General features: G+C 33.7%; 1 protein-coding gene across 11 annotated transcripts in view; it reads right to left on the bottom strand.

The window, feature by feature from the left end:
• LOC145260601 (uncharacterized) overlaps positions 1-26,210 on the bottom strand; it is a 494,792-nt gene that overhangs the window by 398,703 nt on the left and 69,879 nt on the right. For 9 of the 11 annotated variants that reach the window (XM_080118887.1, XM_080118889.1, XM_080118891.1 and 6 more), the window contains one exon: positions 17,421-17,553. The exons of the other annotated variants lie outside the window; for them this stretch is intronic. In XM_080118887.1, coding sequence (XP_079975013.1) covers positions 17,421-17,428 — 8 coding nt within the window. In that variant the 5' untranslated portion in view covers positions 17,429-17,553. The remainder of the gene's footprint in view (positions 1-17,420; positions 17,554-26,210) is intronic. 11 annotated transcript variants of the gene reach the window in all.

Below are 26,210 nucleotides of genomic sequence, written 5' to 3' on the forward strand. Positions count from 1 at the left end.
CGTAGATGCCGGAAAGCTTCTACTCTAATAATTTCTTCTCTAAGATTCCTACATTTTGGAATCCCCTCCCTGTTTCTTTCTTTCCTAACTGTACTAACCCAATGAATTTTAAAGGTACTGTGAACAGACATCTTACTGTTCAACTCCCTACAGTTCCCTGTTAGACATGATCTTTGTAGTAGCCCCTTACATTCTGAGAGGCAAAATGCCTTATTTGAGGTGGAAAAAAAAAAAAAAAAAAAAAAACATGTAGTTCTTTCACAATTATATAATCTCAGCCAAAAATGTGTGACCGGAGGAAGCATATTTTTGCTAGTAATAAAAATAATATTGGATTGTAGGCTGAGATCAATAACGCATAGTATTTCTCATTCTCTGTGAAACCGGTTGTGGAAGCACCTGCTGGTTAATGAAGGTTAACGCTGTTTTCTAAAGCTCTATGCAAAGATGTAAGGGATGTAAAATGGTGAGCTGATTTCGTTAGAATCTATTTACCCAGCACGGACAGGATGCTTTTTCAGCTCCTCATTAGAAGAAATATGGCAGACGCACAAATGTGGGAAACAGGCTGAGTCAATTGTGAGGCCGAGATCTAGGTCAATAAGTAAGAGAAGTTCCAGTTGAAATGTTCTGATAACTTCTCGCAATTCAGCCCAACCAAAGCCGACAGCTTAATCACTGAACGACGGCATACCTTATTACAGCCAAACAGATACTTTGTAACACGACGAGAGGCATGACATGTTTGTTTTACAAACACTGACAACAGTTATGCTTGATTTCTAAGATAATTATACTTAATAAAGTTCTCAGTGAAACGATCTGGTTTTTCTCATTCAATTATAAATACAACTTATCAAAAAGATTCGGTTCAATGCAGTTACAATGCCAAATTATGGAGAACAAAATGATTACACAAAAAAAAAAAAAAAAAAAAAAAAATGTAAGTTTTATAATTAGTTTTGCTGGAAAATAAATACAGTACAAAGCAAAATATTTAACATTTTATATTTAAAACTTAAAGTTTAGTATGTGTATATGTTTATATATGTATAGAACTCACTCCTAAACTAATTGATCATTGTGAACTATGGAACACAGCTGTTAAGCATAAACAGTAGGTAATGGTTTTTTAGTTAAATTCAGTTTTACACAAGGTGGGCAAAGAAGGGGTGGAAGCCTTTTGTGAAAATCCAGACACCGTATATATTCGGTATATAGATATTTACATGGCTGTTGTTTTTTGTTTGTTTTGTTTTGTTTTTTTAATGAATTTGATTTGAGTAGTCAAAACTAATTGCTAACAAGTTTTGATATAAAAAAAAACATCCAAGTTTATAATTAGTCTTACTTGCAAATAAATACAAAATATCTGACATTTAAAATATAACTATTTATATAAAGTTAAGTATGTGTATGTTTATATTTCTTTGTGTAGAAGTCACTCCTAAACTAATTAACTGATCATTATGAAACACAGCTGCTAAGCATAACAGTGGATAATGTGGGTTATTATTAGTTTTAGTTTCATGCAAAGTGGACAAAGGGGGGGGGGCAGAAATCCTTTGTGAAATTCCAGATATGGCATACCATATATTTTATTTAGACAAAAACAAAATGGTACAATTATAACGATGTTTCTACAAAATTGAAATAGCTATACAATTTCTTTTTTTGCTAGACATACACATCCTCTAACATGGCTATCCCTCCCACCCCAATAAATTTTATTTTAGTAGTGTATAGAAACAGAAAATGATAAAAATGAACATTCGATTTGAGGAAGAGATTTGGAGAGAATTGCTTTTGAAGGAGAAACCATATAGTTTGTAGTTTGGTGGAAATCAAAAGTGACACCCATCCCATTAATTTTCAGTCACCTTGTATCTCCATAAGTGAAGCTATTGGTTCAAGGGTCACATTTCCTGTCTGGTGTGGGTCTCCTTCAAATTCTGCACGACCTTTCCAATAGATAACATTATTTGCTTTTTAAGTTACAATTTCTTTATCAGTGTACAGACTGTTTTGTGACATATCAACCCTTCTTGGTTTATTTAATACCAAATTAATGTTGGAAAAGATTCGTTAAACACAAGCTACTATTTCAGTCTTAATTGAGAAGCGTTCATTATCATCATCATTATCATGATGAAGGCTGTTTCCAGAGCTTTGGAATGTATAGCCCAAATGAGTTACTCAAACTCCTGAAACTTTAAAAGATTACACTTGGACATTAACATAATAAACCTTGCACTACTCATAATTTATATATCTATTATATGAAGGACAGTTGTGTGTGTGTCAAGCTAAAAGTTAGAAACTACACAAGCACCCACAATGCCAAAATATTTTTTACCTAATCTTGGACAGATTATGAATAATTTAATCTTGGAGGGAAGGGCAGGCCATTTTTCTTTTTAGATTGACTTTTGGTGTGAAACTACTTTGAGGATAAAAGTGTAATATTTATTCTGTCCTCTATCAGAGAAGGAAAAATCTTTGAGAGGAAAATAGTGGAAGAGGGGGGGGGTAGAGAGATAGACAGAGGGAGGCAGGATAGAGATAGTGAGAAGTTTTAAAAAAAATCTTTTTTTTTTAACTGTTCTATTTTGTTGTCTATATACTAAGCAACACTGTTTTAGTGTTGGACTGAACAGGTGTATTTTCCAAAGTTCTGTGAATTCAATACTTTTTTCATTGTTCATTTTATCTAATTAATTCAACTTTGTTTTTCAAGTGATCCATGCTGAAAAGCAGGGTTTTGAATGCCTCACCCCAGTGCTGAACATCTAAAAAAGGGATTGACTCCAACGTCACCCATATTACAAAGTAAATACAACAGGATCTGAACTTGGGTTAGCCAATTTTATTTTTATTTCGGACTATTAGTCTCATCTTTATTAGTTGTTGTTGTTTTTTTTTGTTTAAAAAAAAAAAAAAAATGAATTCCAATTAAGGAATAATATATATATATTGGGTTAGCCAATTCCATGATGATCAATGTTGTATTCATGTGTGGCCAACTTTTTTCAGAGAAGGGTCATTGGTCAAAAATAATAAAAATGTCTATCCTACTCTCAACTAGAATCATCTCAGTCACCACAATACCACATTTACTCTGGAGCAGGGAACCTAATTAAGATATTCCCAAATTGGTTTAATTATTTTTTTTCATAACTATGGTGTTATATATATATATATATATATATATATATATATATGTACACACACACATATATATCTATAAAGCCAAAAATCCAAGGAACCAATTTTTAAAGGAGACATTTTCTCTATTATAAACTGTAGTAGATTCATTGTGACCACATTTTTGTGATTTGTTTGATATTAAAATAAACAAAAAAACACATGCTATAAATAAACGCACATTAAAAAAAACAAACAAGCCTCACTTAGGCCATGACCTCTGACAGAATTATTTTTTCTTCAGAATTCTCCCCATCCAGTAAAAGTAATGCTTACATGCTAAAAAAATAAAATAATAGAGTAAGGGAAGAGGAAAAAGAGAGAGAAATGGTTAAGTACTTTAGCAAACAAGGAGTTCATACTTTAAAATCTTTAATGACTAATACAGAAATTTGTGTTAATTGAACACTAATTCTCTACTAAATGCTAATTGTATTTATTTGCTACAAGATTTTTAAAAATATAACAAATTTGAGTTTGAGTGGGGATCGGGCTCGTCAATGAGGTCAATGATCTACTCTTAAACTCATAGATGAAAGTGACAATAATAAAAAAAAGAAAATATTTTGAATTATAAATAGGAGCTTAATCACATCTTTGAAAACATTTTGTAAGGTTAATTTGAAAAGAAAACCCAAAAATGTTATTAAATATTTTCTTAAATGATTAAAATCATTAAAACTTTTGGGGACTTTTTGTATAATACACCTTTTTCAAAGATGACTTTATTTTTTGGTGGTATTAACCTTGAGGTTTTGAATTGATATCAAAATGATGATTATGTGGAACTTTATTAGAGTAGAAGTTTGTGGTTAGTTCTGTTGATATCTAAGCTTCAAATCTTAAACTTTAATTGGAAAAACATTTTTTTTAGTATATCTTTTAAACTCATCAGCCTAACGTTCACAGGAAAAGCGAGTTGAAACAATTACATTGAGAGCATTGCCAGGACCACTGCGAAGAAGGTAGGCTCTCTCTACCGTGCTAGAAAGCTACTAACGCCCGAAAGTATCCTGTACCTCTATAAGGTCACCATTCGCCCATGTATGGAGTATTGTCATATTTGGGCTGGTGCATCTGCTACTAGTCTCTCGCTCCTAGACAAGGTCCAAAAGAGAGTCTCCAACCTGATAGGTCCTAAACTGTCATCTAAGCTTCAGCCTCTGTCCCACTGACGAAATGTTGCATTCCTCTGCCTGTTCTACAAGTATTTCAATGGTGAATGCTCTGACGAACTGCAAGCACTTGTGCCCCCATGAAATAAATACCCTTGACAAACCCGACAAGCAGCTAAATCCCACCCCTACATAATGGGGCTCCCTAGATGTAAGAGAGCTTTCTACTCCAGTAGTTTCTTCCCCAGAACCGCTAAACTTTGAAATTTTATTCCGGCTTCCTGCTTCCCCAACTGTACTGACATGCAGAAGTTCAAGTGTAACGTGAACAGACATCTTACTGGCCAACTCCCTACATAGTATCCCAGTAGCTTATGTCCCTGATAGTAGCTCCCTACACCAAAGTGGCAATGTGCCTTGTTTGGGGTGAAAATGTGTATAAAAAAAAAAAAAAAAAAAAAAAAAAAAAATCAATAAAATAATTTGTAATATAAAGATATATATTGAAACTATAAAATCACTTCAAAAAGATGTTAAGTTTTTAATAGCTGTTTATTAAATTACAATTTTTGGAAAACATACACCTTTATTTCACACATGTTTGACTTTTTTAGTTTCTTCAGCGAGTATACTTCTGATAGTTTTCATTTTTGCTGCTTCATCATTTTCTTTTTTATCTTTTGTGCTAATTGGTGAATTGTTATTTTAGTTGACTTTGAAGAGATCTCTTTGATTTTTAAATTTGCTTTCTTCAGCCTTTTTCTCTTTCAATTTAAACCCCTTCGGTTAAATCTCCCATAATATTCTGAAAACTCTTAACACTTCAGTAGACACTTACAACAAAATACCACATTGAACTATTTAAAATATCTCCAGTATTTTTATGAATTTTATTCAGAGAAATATATACAGTGTAAAAATGATGGGCAGGGTAGGGGGACGACTAAAACAACCAAAAAAGGAAGAAAGATAATAGACCAAATGCCATTAATTCAAAGAGATTTTAAAACAGTAATTTCACAATATTTCATGCTTGTACATTATAAATATGGATTTAATTCATAGATTTTAAAACAAATACAATAATACACACTACTCATATATATGCATATATTCAACGACTAAAAAATTCCAAAAAAAGGAAGAAAAAATAATGACACAAATAAAATATGATGAGGGCTATGTCAGTAAGGCTATTCCAACCCTAACGTTTTTTATCTCTTAATATATATTTGCTTATATTTAGAAGACTGTTTTACTCACCAACATCTTTGGTAACTTCTCATGGCGCATGAAAAAATAATTATAACTCCCAACAATCAATTTAATGTTTCACCAAAAAGGCAAAGACTAAACTAATTCTTTTCACAAATTGTTTGAAGGTTTTAACCTATGAACCAACAGATGACAATTCATTTTTTATTGGTCATCACTGACTAATAAACAACAAACACAGGTGGTTGATAGCTGTAAACAGACTCCATTCAAGAGGTCAGTAGGTTTAGAAATTTAATTCCTCAAAAAGACCTTCCCTAATTCTGTTAGAAATAAAATTATGGTGTTAATTCAAAGAGATTTTAAAACCGTAATCTCACAATATGCTTGTATATTATAAATATGGAGTTAATTCATATATTTTAAAACAAATACAATACAACACACTACACAGACACATGCTCATATATTTATTTAAAAAAAAAAAAACTGCTAGAAAAATAAAATTATGATTAAGGATATCTAAAACAATTTTTTTTTAAATGTAAATATGTGCCATGTCAAAATGGATAAAAACTCCAAAAACTTATGAGAAATAATCAAGTATAAGATCTGCTAAAACTAATTTTTTTTTTTTTTTTTTACAAAAAAAAAAAAAAAAAAAAATGTCACTATAGATCTTCAATTTCTTACTTGTGAAAGTGAAGTGAAAATAAGGGAGCTAAGTCCGACCAGACCTGTGACAATATACATTCACATTAAACCCTTTGCATACTCACACTGGTATTAGCTCAGAGATGTACCGGCGATCTCTTTTTGTATGGCGTTTTGCAATCCTGAATGCGATGCCTCAGAATTGTGTGAATGAACATGTATCACTGTCATATTTTCAGAGTTCTGTATTGGCTAACTAATGATATTCCTAAGTTTTATGCATTCCTTAATTAGTTTATTAGACTATCTATAACTAACGGTTTTATGACCATAGCTTAATAAAGGGTGAAAAGAATAAATAAAAGTTTGTCATGCGAAATTTATCGCAATAGACTACATTGTTAAAACTGCATTATTCAAGAAATTTTATTTTTTCTTATTATTTTCTACTCCATTTTTTAGTATTTTGAATGTTTAATAATATTGACATTACACATAAGTGTTTTTACTTAAAATGCATTTTTTAGATATCCAATTATATTTTTTAGACATCCAATTATATTGCACAATTATAATGCACTCTATTATATAAAACGAAGATGATAATTCTACAGAGTTTGTAAAATTTAGGAGTGAATGAAGCATGTTCAGAGAACGTTGGTCTTTACTAACAAGCACATTGTTACCATTATCAACCAAGAGTTTATCAGTGACCAGTGAGGATATGTGTTGCATGATGAGAAATGATATGGCAATGATACAATGGACATGAAATGCAAATCTTAAAAACATGCTTAGATCAGATGATCTTGTTACGTAGCTGAACAATTATTATAATCGTTATTGATATTTGTAAAAATAGAAACGGAAAATATTATCAAGGCAAAAGGTATTTTTAGGATAAAATTATTTATGTTAAAATAGTTCCCAAAAATGTTAACTTGGTGAAAAGTATGCTAACAAACAAAATACGTGACAAATGTGGATCATCCGATTTGGTCACGTGGAATTAATGACATAACGAAATAGTTTGAAAATACACAAAGTAATTAGTCAGAGAGAACAGTTGTTAGTCGGGAGAGAGACGGTCCACAAATCGTAATGGCTCCAAGCAGGGGAAACTGTTGGAAAATATCGATAATAAAAATCTAAGACTATGGGGGTGGGTGAACATCGGTAAATAAAGTTGCTGAAAAGACAACCCAAGATTTGTTGATTCATTGGAATGAATCTTCTTTGCAGCTTCTCGTTAAATAAGACCAAAGATGGACCAGGTACGAGTATGTTTCCCCATTGGCTGATGTTAACCCCCTCACCCACCCAAAGAGAACTGGTATCCGTGCCTTTTTTGTTATATACTCTGCTCATACTCTTATCACTAGATGATCAAATATATTGACACATATATATATATATATATATATATATATACACTAGACGATAAAATATACTCATAAATATATACAAGCCCACTACATTACAATATCAGAGGACAAGTAAATCTGAACAGTACAGAGAGATGTGTGTAGAATAGATTTTGATTGTATGGTCATGTTGAAAAACTAGATTAGGGTTAGTAGATGGAGAATGAGGTAGCAGGATTAGTTGACAGGAGAAGACCAATGAAAACATGGCAAGAAGTGATAACGATGGACTTGAGAGAAAGAGGCATGATTAAAGACCTGAGCAGAGATAGGTTAATTTTGGAAGTCAATTTGTACAAACCGTACAACACAGGCCAATATGTGTAAAATGGATGCTAGGGCACTGTCACAACATCTATTATGTAAAGCAAAGTGATAATTCTGTTTGTTTGAAACAGAGCAAGTCAGAAACTACATGACCTAGTATGGCCTAAATATCCAGCATATCTCGGGCCTGAGAATATAACCCATGAGACTGCTCTCAGCAAATCCCATTCATCAACCTTTTGAAAAATGGGACGCGTGTGCGTGGGGGGTTGGGGGGGGATTATAATGTAATCTCCAAATTTTCGTTTTTATCTGGGTTTTTTTTTTTCATTAAAACCCACCTCCCCAACCACCTTTTTAAATTATGAAGTCAAAAATGAAACAACTGTAAACTTCTAAATGAAATACAGATATGTCAAACAGATTACTATTTAGGTCCAACTTTGAAAATCTAACTAAAGTGATTTTTAGAGTTGATACAATAGTGCGACCGGTGTTGATCCGGAAAAAAGTTGCAAGATTACTCATAGACTCATTTTCTTTGGCCTTTTTTGTTTTATTTTACTTCAGTCGAAGTTCTCAGAAATCAAGGAGCCCACAACCAGGGGCTAACACATGAAGTTTATATGAGATACATAGATATTCGAATGTTCCATTTAAGTTCTTTATCTCTCAAACACTGAGTTAGTAAAGAAATTGAGAACATAATTTTCCTCTCCCCAATTAACCATTTTTATATGTTGTAGTATATCTTTCATGTTGGTCTCTTGGTCTTACTGGATTCCAGGACAAGAATTTATCTAGTCTGGTGGAGTATCCAGCTTCATGCTATTACTTGAGGTAATATCACTTGGAGAAGGTGCACCATTCCTCGGAAAAGCTGTGGGGGAGCCGTGGTGAGGAGATCTTATGTGGGCTGCGAATACTATGTGATTTTGAATATTTGGTCAGGGTTTACTTCCATGGAAAAAAATGTATCCTCATGCCAGATTGTTCTGACAAACCCCTGTACAGAGAGACCTTAGACACTCGAGGATAGTGTCTAGTAGGTATTCAAGTTCTCCCCCGTGTGTTTGTGTTTTAGAAGAAATGGGTAGCTTGGATTTTAATGTAAAAAAATAAATGGCTAACTTGCATATGAAGTGAAGTGCATTATGGTGAAATTTAATTTCTTAAGGTGTTGAAGGTGGTACTCACTAACATGTCTGCTTGTTTTTTTTTTTTTTTTGGAGGGGGGGGCTTTGTATTTAATTTACAATATAGAATTAGATGCATCCACCTTCCAGACCGAGTTGCATTATTTTATTAATTGGGTCAACAAGTCCATTACTGAAATTTCTGAATTTTTGAGATGAGAATTGGTTATTAATATTATTTGAATTCATGAGACTACTGCTTTCATCTTGAGTGTGATTAAAATAAAGGGTTCTGCTCGAAATTCCATCCAAATTCTCAAGTTCGACAAGATACACCTAAAGAAAATCAGGTTACATCAACCGAAACATGAAAATCACACTCAAGATGAGAACAATAATCCGATGAATCCAAATTCCATTATTATTTTCATATTTATCCATGAAGTTTAATCAAATTTTGCTCTAAATGTCCCATTAAAGTCATAGCGCAAGTGATACCTTGATAAAGTGTTAACTCTTTCGATGTACAAAAGGAAAAACATCTTGCATATAATCTAATTTATAAAACTCACTATGTCTGTCTATCTGTCTCCATATTTTCAAACTATCTCTTCTGAAACTAAAAGTCGCAGATCGGCGCTAGGGGCCTCAAATGATTAGATTTTTTTATGGACTGTTCTTTTATGGGTCTTTAGCCGATTAAAATAGTTTTTAAGGAATCAAAATGGGTTAAAATTGAAAAAAAAAACGTTAAAAATTTTATACATTCATCTTAGTTTATTTTTAATCAGTTCATATGCGTGTCACGTTGGCACAATGATACTGTCAACCAGCTTTGAATGCTATTGTTTTGCTTTTGGGTATGATTATAGCTGATGGCTTCCAAATAGTTCTTTTTTTTAACTTTTGAAATCACGACTAATAATATATACGAAATCTGAACAAATTAAAATATATTTAAACATATTTTATGACTGGGCAAAGCTGGGAGTCATTCTCCCCCCCCCCCCGTTAGTTTTAAATAAAATGGTCCCAAAGCACAAAATGAGCTTAAAGATGCTCTTTAACACAACCTTTTCTTAAACACAACAAAATAAATCATCACAATTTATTAGTTTTATCAGGTTTTGTTTTTGTTTGTTTATTTGTTTAATATCCATTTCTGAGTCATAGCCACTTTCAATTTGTATAAAATAAAAACAAGACTCCATCGCAGTGAGAATAGTATTGAAGATTTACATAGTAAAAAGAAAGCTTATATTTCTAATTTATATATAAAACTGTAGTAAATGCAGAGGTTTAAAAAATGTGAATAATACTTTTGCTGCTCAACTCCTAACAGTTCCCTGTTAAGACATGATCCCAAATATTTCAAATGGTAATGTACTTTGTTTGGGGTGAAAAAGAGTTATATAGAAAAAAAAAAAATAAATAAATAAAAAGCATTACTTTGTCTGGTCAGCGTTAATTCATTTCAATTCCGTTTATATGCAAGTTTTGTTTTTCTTATCTATTGCTTTATCCTGAATTATAACTGTAGTTGTTTCTAGTTTTTTAACTGGATATGTGCATATTAGTGTTGGGACGATTAACCGGAATTTGGAATTAAAAAAAAAAAAAAAAAAAAAAAAAATCGGAACTTTTTGTGATATATGAATCAGAAAAATTTGTGTCTATTTTCCGATGCCCAAAACAATTCCTTTATCTATTTTTATTTGATTTTGTTTAAATCAAAATCTTCCACCGCTGGTAGTAATGATAAAATAAATATTTTATTTTCAACTACTGTGTAACCCGAATATAAGAAAAACGGCTATAAGAGAGATTTTCTAAGGTTCCAAATTAGAGCCTGTGTTAATGTACAGTGTAACCCGGATATAAGAAACCATAATATAAGAGATCTATAGGACCAGGAGAAAAAGTTTCTTATATCCGGGTTACACTGTACTAACAAAACTAAAATCTCCAGATCATCCTCCCCCACAAGTGTGTTTTTATTTTTGAAAAAAATATATGCACATTTAACATGTTTCTATGGAAATCGAAGGAAAATAACTCCATAGTTAAATAGAGATTTATAAGGAATCTGAATCGGTAATAGTATTGAAATCGAGGAAAATATTGGAATCGTCCCATCATTAGTGCATATATATGAACATGTTTCTGTGCATTATTGTATTTGGTAGAGATTGATTGATTTTGAAGGTCATTTCATGATGAAAATTTAGTTTAGAGCACAATTTCTGCATATTTTACTGGTTTGATTACTATTTAACATAACTGTTGTCACTTTTTTTTTTACTTATTAGAAAAAATAATGAAATTAGTATTTTATAAATCCTCACTCGCACTAATGTTATGTCTTTTAGTATTTAAAAAGATATTAAAAAGATTAAAAAGATATTAAAAAGATTAAAAAGATATTAAAAAGATTAAAAAGATATTAAAAAGATTAAAAAGATATTAAAAAGATATTAATATACAAGAAATCTATAGAGTATTTGCCTAAGAATAATAAAGAAGTCAAAGAACTTAATCTTTTTATTTAATTTACATTTTACGTTTCTGAATCTTTGAGATGAGAATTAGTTATTCATATTTGGATTCTTCAAACCACTTTTCTCCTCGAGTATCATTTTCACAACATTTTAGTCGATGTAACCTCCGATCTTCTTCAGGTTGTCTAACTTGGAAATCTGCATGGAATTTCTAATGGGGGTAGTATGCTCGTTCCATCAACCATCCTAACCAATTTATATCCAGTCATGGTCAACAGAACAAGAGCATGCTACCCCCGTCGATTAAATAAAGGTTTTCATTCAAAATTCCGTGCAGATTCCCAAGTTTGATACACCTTGATACAGATCGAAGAGTACATAGACCAAAACATTGTGAAAATGACACTCAAGATGGGAACGGTACAAATAATTTACATGACTTTATTCTCAAACTTAAGTCATACTAAAATAAATAGCAATGGTAAAATAATGAAACCATAATTTCTTTCGAATAAGTTAAGAAAATTTATATTAATAAAATTATCAGTATACTCCCCCCCCAAAAAAAATAAAATAAAAATAATGTCCAGGCTCAACGTTGCTTAACTTTGGTGATCTGATGGAAACTGTTGTGTCAATGTGATTATGCCTAAGAAAGATTAAGATGTTCATTTACGTTGCATTTGAACTTCTGCATATCAGTACAGTTTGGGAAGCAGGCACCAGAAAGAATTCCAAAGTCTAGCTGTTCTAGGGAAGAAGCTATTTGAGTAGAAAACTTCCTGACATTTAGGGACCTCAACAGTGAAGGGGTGTGATTTTGTTACTAAGTGGGTTTGTCTGGGATATGTACGTCGAGGGGGCACAAGTGCAATGAGTTCATCAGAACACATTCCATTAAAATATTTTCTTGGTCATTCAATGAAGTCAAGAGCATAGAGTCAGGCAACAATTTCACCTTGGATGCTTTTTTTTTTTTTTTTTACATAGGCATCACCACATTATCAAGGCCAAGAGGCCACTCAAGGATAAGGGTTAAAGAGTGTACAGTAGAAATTGGACAATATAGTAATCATTAGTAATGAAAATTCGGTAAATTTGATAACTTATATGGAACGGCTCATCAAGAACTTATTTACGTTAGACTTGAAGACAACCATATTGTAGTCAGCAGGAAAGCAGGAAAACGGAAGACAATTCCACAGGCGTGCAGTTCTAAGAAAGAAGCTTTGTTCATGGAATCTACGTTTAGGTTTAGGCACAGATAAAGAGTGGGGGGAATTATTGATAGTGTTTACAGCTAGACGAGTGTTTCTTGGGAAAGTTTGGCGAGGGGGGACCATAGATTGAAGCTCAGTCGAACACTTTCCATGAAAATAACGATACATCAGAGACAAACTCGCAACATCTCTTCTGTGAGATAGAGGTTGCAAGGAAGAGAAAAGGACATCTCCTACGAGGCTACGAAGTCTATTTTGAACTCTATCAAGGCAGACCAAGTCCTTTCTAGCAGCTCCTGGCCAGATGTGGCAACAGTATTCCATCCTTGGACGTACCTGGCTCTTATATAGATAGAGAATAGCATCAGCAGTGAGATATCTACCGGATCGATAGAAAGATCCCACCATTTTTCCAGCGGCCTTGGCAACAGATTTGATGTACGTGTTCCATTTAAGATCAGGAGTAATGGTTAAGCCAAGAAGCTTGTCAAAACTTGAGGCCTCCTGAAGACGAGAGCCATTCATTTCAATTGATGCCAGATGTGGATCAGAATGTTGATGTAAAGAGAGAAGCTTGGTTTTAGATGCATTAAAAGTAACCAGCCACTCCTTACCCCATTGTACTACGTGCTCAACATCAGAGGAGAGAGAATTGGAGAGAACTTGGTCGTTTACTGTCTTAGATGTGCTACCATAAATGGTAGTGTTGTCAGCATAGATGTCTACAAATGATGTAAGGATGTGATTTGGAAGATCATTAATATAGATCAGGAAAAGAGTTGGGCCCAGGATGGATCCCTGAGGGACACCGGCATTAATACTGTGAGCTTCTGATTTTTGCCCCTCAACTACTACTCTTATGAACCTATCAGAAAGAAATGATTTAATAATTGAGAAGACATTTCCAGCAATACCATAGCTAGAGATCTTATGAAGTAAACCTTTATGCCATATCCTATCAAAGGCCTTAGATATGTCAAGAGCAATTGCCCTAGAAAGGTTGCTTCCGTCGAGATATAACTGTAAGCACATCAGCTGTAGATCTAGCAGAACGGAAACCATATTGAGTGTCACTAAGAAGGTTATTTTTGTTGAGATGGTTGATTACTTCTGTATTTAACACAGATTCCAGCAACTTACTCATGACGCACAGGAGACTTATTGGCCTGTACTGAGAGGGGGATGAGCGATCACCTGAATTCTTAAATACAGGGCATACTGATGAAATTTTCCAGGGAGATGGGAAACTATTCTCCTTAAGACAACGTTTAAACAGCTTTGTAAGTATGGGCGCTAGTTCAGGTTGAAGTTTTTTGAGTACTATAATTGGAATACCGTCAGGGCCAGTTGCTTTACTGGAATCAAGGTTTTTGATTAGCTTGGCAACATCACGTACAGATATACGAATATCACATAGCATGTTTTCTGATACAGGAGGAAATATTGGGGGTTGGCAGCCTTGATCGCAAAGGGTAGAATTAGCTGCAAAGTTCTTGACAAAGAGTTTAGCTTTGTCTGATGCTGACGAGATTACCTCAGGTCCATTGATAATAGTTGGGATGGAGCACACGCTTCTGTTCAGGATTCTGTTTGCTATTTGCCAAAACTGGTGGGAACCAAGCCGCTGCTCAGCTACTTTGGACTTAACAGATTGAGCATACAACTCTCTTGCATTCTTTATTACTTTCTTACAATGGTTGCTGGCAGTCCTGAAAGCGGCTTTAGTTTTCATACATCTATTACGTTGGAAACAGTGGAAAAAGTGATTTCTGTGCGCAATGGCAGCAGCACATTCTGGAGAGAACCATGGGTGGCTGTTTTGTGTCCAGCATCCTCTCTCCCATCACTTGCAGCGTGTAACAAACAGGATATCCAAAGTTTTTCGACAATTTTATAAATTCATTAAAATATTTTTTAAAGTGCCATCAAAATAATTATTTTAAAATATCAATAAGTTGCTATCAAAATTTTAATAATATCACTTTTTTTTTTTTTTCAGAAAAACTGTACGCCTATCTACAGAATTGACTGGGCACATCTGCTTTTGTAAAGAATAAACGTTTAAACATTATACCGGTTGTGGTAGGAGCAACTGGCTTAATAAAAAAGAATCTTCATAAATACTTAGAAGCGATCCCTGGAAGACCAAGCTGTAACGAAATACAAATAGCAGCCATAAAGGGAACAGTATCTATTCTTAAAAGAGCCCTCGGATATAAATTTAAATCATAACGGAATCAAGTGTTAGCTCCAGGAAGGAGCCCCTTGATCTCTTAAAACTTACTGAAATAAAATACAAAAAAAAAAAAAAATAGTTTTTCTTTCTGTCTGACATAAGGCAATCATGTATAATCCTGGTCTCTCTGCTACCGGTCGGAAATCAATTTTATTTTTCTAATTTATTTCAGAAATAAAAAGAAGTGATTACTTTAATAACTGATTAATATGTAAAAAGAATTATTTTTATGGCATTAAAATATTTTAATGAATTTAATATTTAAATGAACATATAAAATTGTCTAAAGACTTTGTGGACAACATGTATAATGGTTGCTTACATTTAAATTTCCTCCCTTGGATGTAGAGAGGCATCGTTTATATAGAAAAATTATTACTATGTGGATTCGGTAGATGAAAATTCATTTAACTAAAGCACAAAAAGATAATTAGGTCTTTTTTCATTAAGCTAACCCTTGATCTGAGATTTGATCATTTGAAGAGAATACAAATAATTAAAACTTAGATTATTAAAATTATAATGGTTTCGGTTTTTGAATTAAAAATAATTTTCATTAATTTTTGAAAGAAAAAAGTAAATCATAAATTTGTGTGAACGTCACATCTTATCTCGCAATGTGTATACAGAGATTATTTTTATTTGTATTTTATTTATATCTTGTGTGTATCTGATGTATTTTATTTATATCTTGTGTGTTTCTGATGTATTTTATTTATATCTTGTGTGTATCTGATGTATTTTATTTATATCTTGTGTGTATCTGATGTATTTTATTTATATCTTGTGTGTATCTGATGTATTTTATTTATATCTTGTGTGTATCTGATGTATATGTAACTTTGTAAAAAAAAAAAATACATGGTGAATAATATTTTACTTATTTACTATTAATCAAATCATAATTTTTTTAAAATTAAATAAAAGTAAAATTTGAAATTTCTGTATTAATCATACAATATATCAAACAATAAAAAACTGCTATAATATCCTGTACAAAAGCGAAGTAAACTTAAGAATCCAAATGGTTTCCTTTCTGAAAGAGAAAGGAGAAATATAACCAGGAAATGGTGTTATTCATTTAAACATAGTACAAACTGACAAGAAAACCAAATCTAGTTAAAACGATCAAATAACACTCTCCAAATGATAGATATACACATATACACACACATACATATGTGCTTTGCATAGTGTGTGATTGTGTATGACCTGTTTAGTGCAGGTGTAAATTTGTTGATTTATTCACGTTTGTATTTTGGCAAGATTTTTTTATTTTTTATTTACTAAATTGTATTTTTTTTCATAGCTTAATTCATAACAAAAAAGTATAACACAAAACACCATTCAAGTGCGTTTCAAAACCAAAAATAATATGAAAAATAGAGAAGACAGTAGCAGCTTAGATCTCAAAACACTAAACTCTGCTTAGAAGAGAAAATCGTGACAATCACATAGCAAAAACAAAACTATACAGCATAGTTATGTTCACACACTGATCCTCATTAGATCACCAAAGTTAAGCAATGTTGAATCTGGTAAGTACCAGATGAGTGACCATTTCAGAATACCAGACGTATATAGGAGGGAATTGACAACTCCCTGTGTAACAAAGCCATGGAGATGTATGTAGCTGCAGTGGCAGCTCACATATGCAAATGACCAAGCTGTGGTGCAAGTTGACATCACAGCGAAGGAAGAGAAGGAAAAAACAGTGGGAAGAGATTTTGGAGCCACGTGGACGGCGACACCAAGGCAAAGCACATGCCAGTGAGAGAGATTTGAAAACTCACATGGCAGTGACTGAACTTGAGCAGACGTGTTTACACAAGAGGAGAAAAAGCAGGTGTTCGACACGGCATAGGTTTGTTAACCACATGGCAAACAAAGAAACTTGTAAAACCAAACATGCAGGCATTGTTTGGAAAGTACCATGAATGAATGCCTTTGATGTTAAAAAAAAAAAAAAAAAAAAAGAGTTGAATTTCTTTCCTTTTTTGTTCCTCTGCGACTATGTATGCAATATGTTGAACTCCTTAAAATGTAATGATACCATGAAAAAAGATTAACTGTGTTACACCAGCCAGCACTGTTAAAACCTAACATTCTCCTCCTTGACCAGGATATACATGCGACTGGGAATTGCTAGTGAATTTAATATTCCCTTGTCACTTCCTCTTTTGGAGGAAGCTGGTTAAACTCACGTAGGTGAATGCTGTTGGCATGGCATGGCAGAACAAAAGAAAACAAATGATTACAAATTTTATTTAGACACAAAAATAAATCCCCAAGTCACCTAAAAATTAACAATTGACAATACTAAAATAAATTAAAAGTAGAAATAAATTAACTAAGTTAAAAATTCTTTTAAAATGTCACAAAATCTGATTTTTTTTTTTTAATTATGATTTAACAGGAAAAAAAAAAAGGTGAAATAAAAAGAGGATTAACCTGTTCATCTTAATCTGTTAACAGTGTAGCAGAAAATCCTTTCTTGATCTTATGATTGGTATTGCCTGTGTCAGAGTTTACTGTCTTACTTTGGGTTCAATGTGGGAAAACTTTCAATCCTGATTTCAAAACCCTGCAAAAAGAAAAGTATATTTTTTTTTAAATTAGCAAAAGGACTAAAAATAAAAAGAAGTTGCATCAAATAATCAGGAACTAAATCAAATATTTTAGTTTTTTCTTTCAAAGAGTTCAAAATTATTTAAATTTTGGTTTTCAAGTAGTAAAAAATTATTTTAAACATTTTTCTAAATAGTTAAGTTATTTTTAAAATAATTTTTCTAAATAGTTCAAAATTATTTTTAGCAAAGAAAAAAAACCTAATGAATAAATTAACATTTTTATGAGGAAGAAAAAAAACCCTGTCAGGTTTAATCTACTTACAACTAAAAAAAGGATAAAAATGTTTTCATTATATATACATGTGCACACATAAATAAACATCCTTATTACCATTAATAAAGGATGGAACAATAAAATTGTCGTCCTAGAAAAGACAACGATTCCATTTCCATTTGATGAAAACCGATTTTCTTTTTTTGTTGCAGACCATCTGCTAGTTGGTCAATTTTGTACAAATCCTAAGAGCGATAGGAGCCTTCTCTCATGTCTGAAAGTGATACAATGTTTAACAAGCAAGATCAGAGATGCGCCACTTTACTACTCATGCTCTCTACTGATCCAAGTTATGACAACAGGACCCATTGCCAGCACCCTCAAAATGCATTGCTGGATTGCCATGAATAACAGGCACATGCCTAGAGTGATAAAAATAAAGTTTCTGGCCATGGTTTTGGTCTTTGGTGCGGTTTCAAGTGAGGGCTACATCATACCACACCACATCTTTGAAGTTGGCTTGAAAGTGTACTTGGATATGCTGAAGAGTGTGGTGATCCTTTGGTGCAATTAGGTGGAAACTGGCAGACCCTGAGTGTGGCAGCAAGAGTCAGCGCCAGCCCACCAATCCAAAGAGACCCAGGCTTGGCTTCAGAAGGAGTGCTACCACTTTGTACCCTTCTCTCACTGCCCCCCTCTCCTCCGCTGACCTAAACCCGTTGGTCATATGTCAAGAACATCACCAACATGACCTCCCACAACACCAAAGTCAGCCTGATCGCCACCATTCGCTGAGCTCCTGCCAACGCTTGCAGAAAAGGGCAGGTTCCCAGTTCCGAACCCATATCAAGGCAGTGATTGAGGCTGAAGGCGGCTACATAGAATAGATGTCAGCTCTACTACATAATCAAGTTACCTGAATGGATTTTTAAATAAAAGTTTTAAAATAAAGTTGTAATATTGTTTTCTTTAGGGTGACACTTCTCGTTCCACCCTGTAATGAAGATTGCTATCAGAGAGTCCTGATCAACCTGGGTGTCATATATATATATATATATGCATACATACACACAAAATCTCCTCATCAGCAAAAATATGGGGGAGAGCATTTAAAGACACCAAAATAAAACTAGCATTATACTCAATATTAATATAGCTTTAGGATACCTATACCTATTGAGCTTATTATATATCTACAGTACAATGGACACTGTTTTCTTTTAATAGTGTTAATAAATTTACTAATACATTAAAATAAACTCTGCTCTTAAGACTCCAGGTAGATAGATAGAAAGAGAGATTTATAAATTGAACAGCAGAGAAAGGGAGCGACGAAGAGAGTTGCTTGGTAGTTTTACGAGCTAACTGGAATGACACCGGAGTTTCTGTCTAATATTAAGGGGGAGGTAATGAAAAAGAATTACACTGTTTGAAAATAAAAACCAAAAAAACAGTCACTATTTTTTTTTTTTAATGAAAATCGCTCTGGACAAGGTATGAAGCTACTTAGTGTAAAGAGCTAACAACAAGTTGATTATTGCAAAGATAAGAGATGCCTATTGGCCTCAGTCTTGAAAAGACCAAAGCTTTAGGTAGGTTGAAAACAGTAAGCAGGAAGAGAGTTTCACAATGCTACAGTCCTTGGAATGAAGCTACTGGAATAGGAAGCTGTCTTACAATCAGGTATAAAATTAAAAAAAACAAAACATTTTTATGTTGCTAAAGCAATCCATGTTACTTTTGAAAACTGAGAAATAATTTTTAATCAACTTTTAAATCCTTATAATCTCTGTAAATTAATTAAAGTTAATTGCTATGTAAATTGTTCTATAAACCACTCAGAGTTCCAGAAATGACATATCTTCAACAGTATCGCAATTATTACTAGGGCTGTGACAACAGCATATTCTTTTCATTGTTTTGACTCTTGAGTATATATCCGTTAATATCATATGTTTTTATATAGACTGATGTGGTTCTCGGTTGATTGACTGTGTCAGATATATACTTGAGAATGAAAAGAATATTCTGTTGTCACAGCCCTAGTTATTACTGACCTCAATAAGATTGATAATAATTAACACCTGGCATTAAATCCACAAGTAAACATCAACAAAAATAAAGATCAGCAATGTCTATCAAATTTCTATTAAAAAAAAAAAAAAAAAAAAATCTAGTTCATCACATTCCCGAGTAATTCTAATACTAAGCAAAAATGACAAAGCATATTCTCGAACAACATGGCGGAAATTAGAACAAAGAAACTTACAGAAGAACGGGAAAACATTATCTAATAGACTTTTGCTGAGAAGTGGAAATCGTTCATTCATGAATACAATTCTTACAATGTCTTCCTTTTAGCTCAGCAATAGGTTTTCATGTTTGCAAACATCTTCATAAATCTTCAAAGGAAGTGGACGATTAAGCAGAGAAAGTTTATAAAGGCTTTTAAGATTCCCATGTGAATCTTGGGACTGAGGAAATAAAAAAGTTAAATATAATTGTTAAACCTCTTCAATATGATAACAAAACAGATTCACTGCAAATGTACTATCTATATTAATGGGTGTTTCTCACAGCTACATTACTTTCATTTAATTCTTTTTTTTTTTTATTCAAATCCAAAATGCCACAGAGAAAAGTACAAAAACAAATTTCTTTAAAAAGTAAAACTTAACTACTAGATGAGAAAGAGAAAGAGTAAGTGAGAAAGAGAGAGAGAGAGAAAAAGGGTGAGAGAGAGAGAGAAAAAGGGTGAGAGAGAGAGAGAGAAAGGGTGAGAGAGAGAGAAAGGGCGAGAGAGAGAGAGAGAAAGGGCGAGAGAGAGAGAGAGAAAGGGCGAGAGAGAGAGAGAGAAAAGGCGAGAGAGAGAGAGAGATAGAGAAAGGGCGAGAGAGAGAGAGAAAGGGCGAGAGAGAAAGGGCGAGAGAGAGAGAGAGAAAGGGTGAGAGAGAGAGAGAAAGGGTGAGAGAGAGAGAGAGAGAAAGCAAGAGAGAGAGAGAGAGAAAGCAAGAGAGAGAGAGAGAGAAAGCAAGAGAGAGAGAGAGAGAGAAAGCAAGAGAGAGAGAGAAAGCAAGAGAGAGAGAGAAAGCAAGAGAGAGAGAGAAAGCAAGAGAGAGAGAGAAAGCAAGAGAGAGAGAGAGAGAAAGCAAGAGAGAGAGAGAGAGAAAGCAAGAGAGAGAGAGAGAGAAAGCAAGAGAGAAAGCAAGAGAGAGAGAGAGAGAAAGCAAGAGAGAGAGAGAGAAAGCAAGAGAGAGAGAGAGAGAAAGCAAGAGAGAGAGAGAGAGAAAGCAAGAGAGAGAGAAAGCAAGAGAGAGAGAGAGAAAGCAAGAGAGAGAGAGAGAGAAAGCAAGAGAGAGAGAGAAAGCAAGAGAGAGAGAGAGAGAAAGCAAGAGAGAGAGAGAGAGAAAGCAAGAGAGAGAGAGAGAAAGCAAGAGAGAGAGAGAGAAAGCAAGAGAGAGAGAGAGAAAGCAAGAGAGAGAGAGAGAAAGCAAGAGAGAGAGAGAAAGTAAGAGAGAGAGAGAAAGCAAGAGAGAGAGAAAAGCAAGAGAGAGAGAAAAAGCAAGAGAGAGAGAAAAAGCAAGAGAGAGAGAAAAAGCAAGAGAGAGAGAAAAAGCAAGAGAGAGAGAAAAAGCAAGAGAGAGAGAAAAAGCAAGAGAGAGAGAAAAAGCAAGAGAGAGAGAAAAAGCAAGAGAGAGAGAAAAAGCAAGAGAGAGAGAAAAAGCAAGAGAGAGAGAAAAAAAGGGTAAGAGAGAAAAAAAGGGTAAGAGAGAGAGAGAGAAAAAGGGTAAGAGAGAGAGAGAGAAAAAGGGTAAGAGAGAGAGAGAGAAAAAGGGTAAGAGAGAGAGAGAGAAAAAGGGTAAGAGAGAGAGAGAGAAAAAGGGTAAGAGAGAGAGAGAGAGAAAAAGGGTAAGAGAGAGAGAGAGAAAAAGGGTAAGAGAGAGAGAGAAAAAGGGTAAGAGAGAGAGAGAGAGAGAGAGAGAAAAAAAGGGTAACAGAGAGAGAGAGAGAAAAAGGGTAACAGAGAGAGAGAGAGAAAAAGGGTAACAGAGAGAGAGAGAGAGAAAAAGGGTAACAGAGAGAGAGAGAGAGAAAAAGGGTAACAGAGAGAGAGAGAGAGAAAAAGGGTAACAGAGAGAGAGAGAGAAAAAGGGTAACAGAGAGAGAGAGAGAAAAAGGGTAACAGAGAGAGAGAGAGAAAAAGGGTAACAGAGAGAGAGAGAGAAAAAGGGTAACAGAGAGAGAGAGAGAAAAAGGTAACAGAGAGAGAGAGAGAAAAAGGGTAACAGAGAGAGAGAGAGAGAAAAAGGGTAACAGAGAGAGAGAGAGAGAGAAAAAGGGTAACAGAGAGAGAGAGAGAAAAAGGGTAACAGAGAGAGAGAGAGAGAGAAAAAGGGTAACAGAGAGAGAGAGAGAGAGAAAAAGGGTAACAGAGAGAGAGAGAGAAAAAGGGTAACAGAGAGAGAGAGAGAAAAAGGGTAACAGAGAGAGAGAGAGAAAAAGGGTAACAGAGAGAGAGAGAGAGAGAGAGAGAGAGAAAAAGGGTAACAGAGAGAGAGAGAGAAAAAGGGTAACAGAGAGAGAGAGAGAGAGAGAAAAAGGGTAACAGAGAGAGAGAGAGAAAAAGCGTAACAGAGAGAGAAAGTAAGAGAGAGAGAGAGAGAAAGTAAGAGAGAGAGAAAGTAAGAGAGAGAGAGAGAAAGTAAGAGAGAGAAAGTAAGAGAGAGTGAGAGAGTAAGAGAAAGTTAGAGAAAGTGGAGAGGCAGTCTAACCTGCTAATGTAAAAAAATTGACAGATTCAGATTTTTGGAGCTAACCATTAAAATCCGTTATCTGTCATAACTAAAAGAATTGTATATCTCTATATAAATAAAATGAACTCATTTTTTCCCGTCTGATTTTGACCTTAATAGGATTAAAAATCAAGATATTTCATGCAAATATAATATGCACAAACGGCAGAACAATATCTGAGGTGTGTTATAGGCTTATTGTTTCTCAAATTCCTCGATAAGCTTAGATTTCTATACTTTTTCTGTTGAGAAGTCACGGCCAAAATCGGTTAAGATCAATGGAAGTGGTAAAATATTTTCTCTCTAATAAATTCCTCCTCCCCCTGCCACCACTCAACACCGTTTGGGGATCGTTCACAAGGAACAGTTGAGAAGAGAACACCGGTTTGGCTTCGTAGTTCTTTCATGTGAAGTTATTTAAAATCACTAAACTAAGCTGCAGTGCTCTGTGGCGTAGTGGTTAGCGTGCTGGATAATTCACATTATATTTTCACGTTCGCACCGACCTACCGTCGTCGTTTTTTTTTTGTTTTTTTTCCTAAACAACTGGAATGGACTTTTCTTGGTGGCCGAACTGTTAACGTTGCAGATGTGTTTTTTTTTTTTGTTTTTTTTTTCACACTTTATTTTCCTACTTTTACTCATGACTCCGGGTTTGATCCTTCCTACTTACCTACCATAACATTTTTTAAAACTCCCCCCCCCCGTCCCGGAAACAAACACTCGGGCAACGCCGGGTACCCCCGCTAGTTATTATTAAAGTATGCATAATGTATTATAATGCTTTATTTTCATAAAAATATTTAAAAAATAATATCAAAGAAATCAGAAGCGACACAATTTTGGCAATTTGGAATGACCTAATTTTATATGATACTAGCATGGTGGCCGGCGTTGCCCGGGTGTTTGGAGGTGTGTGTTGAGAAAAAAAAAAAAAAAAAAAAAAAAATGGTAGTAGGAAGGCAGGCTCGGACCCGTACCGCGAAGGAGGAAAAGAATGGGAAAAAAACCTGACGTCTTTGCGGTTACGATAAGGCTAGACAATCGAAAAAAGGGGATGACTTTCAAAAATATCGGTGAAAAAAAAAAGCGACCCTTCCAGTAGAAATGTGCCCAACTGAGGGTGAAGAAATTAATGTTTTTAGCCAATTTTTCGGTATTTGTCGTCTGAAGGGTCGAGCTTCAAAACGATACTGATCTTGTGAAAATCCATCGCCTCTGTCGAAAGTTTTAGGCAAATATGCAAATATACATACATATGTACATTTATATATTGGTAGCTCAAATTTTCGACCCAAACCGATTAAAAATATTGCCCTATCTCTGAATACCCTTTATGTAAAATTTCAAATGTTTAGACCAGAAATTGTCTGAGTAATTTGGTAGAGACTGCAGAGGTCAAATTTTTTTTTTAACTTTGACCCCTATTATGACCCCATAACATAGATCCCTGTCCAAGGAATCTATATCTAAAATTTCAAGTGTTTAGACCCGAGTTTGGCAGAGTTCTCAAAGGTCAAATCGTTGAACTTTGACCCCTTAACAGCCAGATTTCTGACCGAAAACGGATTACAAAGATTTTCCCAAATCTTAGTACCATGTATATCAAATTTCGAGTCTGTAGACTGAAAATTGACAGAGTTATTGCGTAGGGAAATGTACACAGACATGTTCACTTTTATAGATATAGATTATATGGCTCAAGAATTAACAATTAGCAATCAGAGTGTGGACAAAATATTTTTTTTATTAATTTTATACTTTGCAAAGAATCAATATCAAAAATGCATCTTCTATCTCAATTTGATGGATTTAAAGTGCAAATAAAGCTTTACATATATGTATTAATGTAAATCATTAGTTTTGTCTTCCTGTCTTTATTCAGAAACAAATTGAAAAAAAAATGCACATTTTTCCTTGGGGGCTAATCTATTTTCTGTGGTAACTTGCGATATTTTTCATGCAAGTTTAAAAGATCAGTATTGTTTTTTTTTTTTTTTTTTTTTTTTTTTTTTGAAAACAACAACAAAATAAAGAGCTTTTGATTTTTTTTTTTTTCTTGTGCAGTTTATAGTCAGTGTTCAGCACGAGTTATAAAAAAAACCCTTGGCCAGGTTCAAAAGTTGTACCTGATATATAAAAACAACATTAAATCATTAAATTTTTTCATTAAAATTATCATATGATGACTTTTTTTTTCTTGGTTTAAATGTTGTTTACTTAATTTTTCTAGTTTGATACCATCTTTGGCAAAAAAAAAAAAAAAAATACATATTTTTCTATTTGATAACATAGCCTCGCTTTGATTTTGAGATCAAAGTTTCCATTCAGCTTTTCCCAGCTGGTTATGTAAACTGCTGGAATATGTAAATGATACATCGTTTTCAGCAGGAGTCATAAACTACACAAGTACAATGGTTTCACATTTAACCTAGTTTTTATATCTGCATCATTTAACCATTAGTTTCATCAATCTTTTTTTTATATACCACCTGGCATACTGTGCTATGAAGTTTTAAAAAGTGCCAAATTCAACTCCATTAAAGTTTTTTTTTTTTAATGCCGATTCTCAATCACTCATTAAATAATGTAGATATCAAATGCTAAACTTGGGAAATTAAACAAAGGAAATAAAACAATAGGTTTGCGAATGAGACAATGATATTGGAAAAGAAAACAGGTGAAGACTCTTCCTCCATTTGTTTATGCTAGGTGAGTCTGGCAAGAAAAGCAAATGGAGATATTTCTTCTCCTTGATTGGCGAGAGACCAACGATTCACAAAACAAAGCGCTCTTTTGTACAAGAAAAATACTTATATGAATATCAGGAGGAGACAAAAAGAGAAACACTCAGATGAAGAGGCAGAATTCGTGAGCAGGTAGAAACAAAAATCATTCAAGATATCACGGACAAAGGAGTCAATTATCACGAATCAATGAACTAATGATTATAAATGATCTTCAACAAGTCAAACACCTGGATAGATTTAATCTCTTTATTTCTTCCCATATTAGAGATGAAAAATGATAACAAGAATAAACCTTTTAAACTGAATTTTACCAAGTATATTAACCACTATGCAAGGGGTCCTTGCGCTCTTGAGCAACACTCAAAATACAATTGCAAATTACTTAGAACCTCTATTCAGTCATGGCTAAGGAAACAAGAGCATGCTACCCGCATTGATTAAATAAAGGGTTCCATTTAGAATTCCATGCCAATTCATGAGTTCGTCTAAAAGATTCCAGAGTTCAACAAGATCATCTGAAGTAGGGAGAAGATTACATCGACCAAAACGTGAAAATAACACTCAAGATGAGAACAGTAGTTCAAAGTATGAATAATCAATCCTCATCTCAAAAGGTCAGAAATGTAAAAAGAAAGATATCAAAATTCTTCAGATTAGGAATTTTATTAACAAAATCCAATTTAGAACTCATGATCTCAGGTTTAATACCATCGAAACCTTAAAGAATTATTAGGCCCAATCTTTGAAAATGCTTTTACCTATATTTAGTCATGTTTCTCTTTTGGTTATTTTCATTTTTTACCAAGAAGAAAATATTTCCCACTGTTAAAAGAATACTAAGATTTGTTAAGAGT

This window comes from Euprymna scolopes, chromosome 36, assembly GCF_053919585.1.
Source record: "Euprymna scolopes isolate OS-2025 chromosome 36, ASM5391958v1, whole genome shotgun sequence".
Taxonomy (NCBI): domain Eukaryota; kingdom Metazoa; phylum Mollusca; class Cephalopoda; order Sepiida; family Sepiolidae; genus Euprymna; species Euprymna scolopes.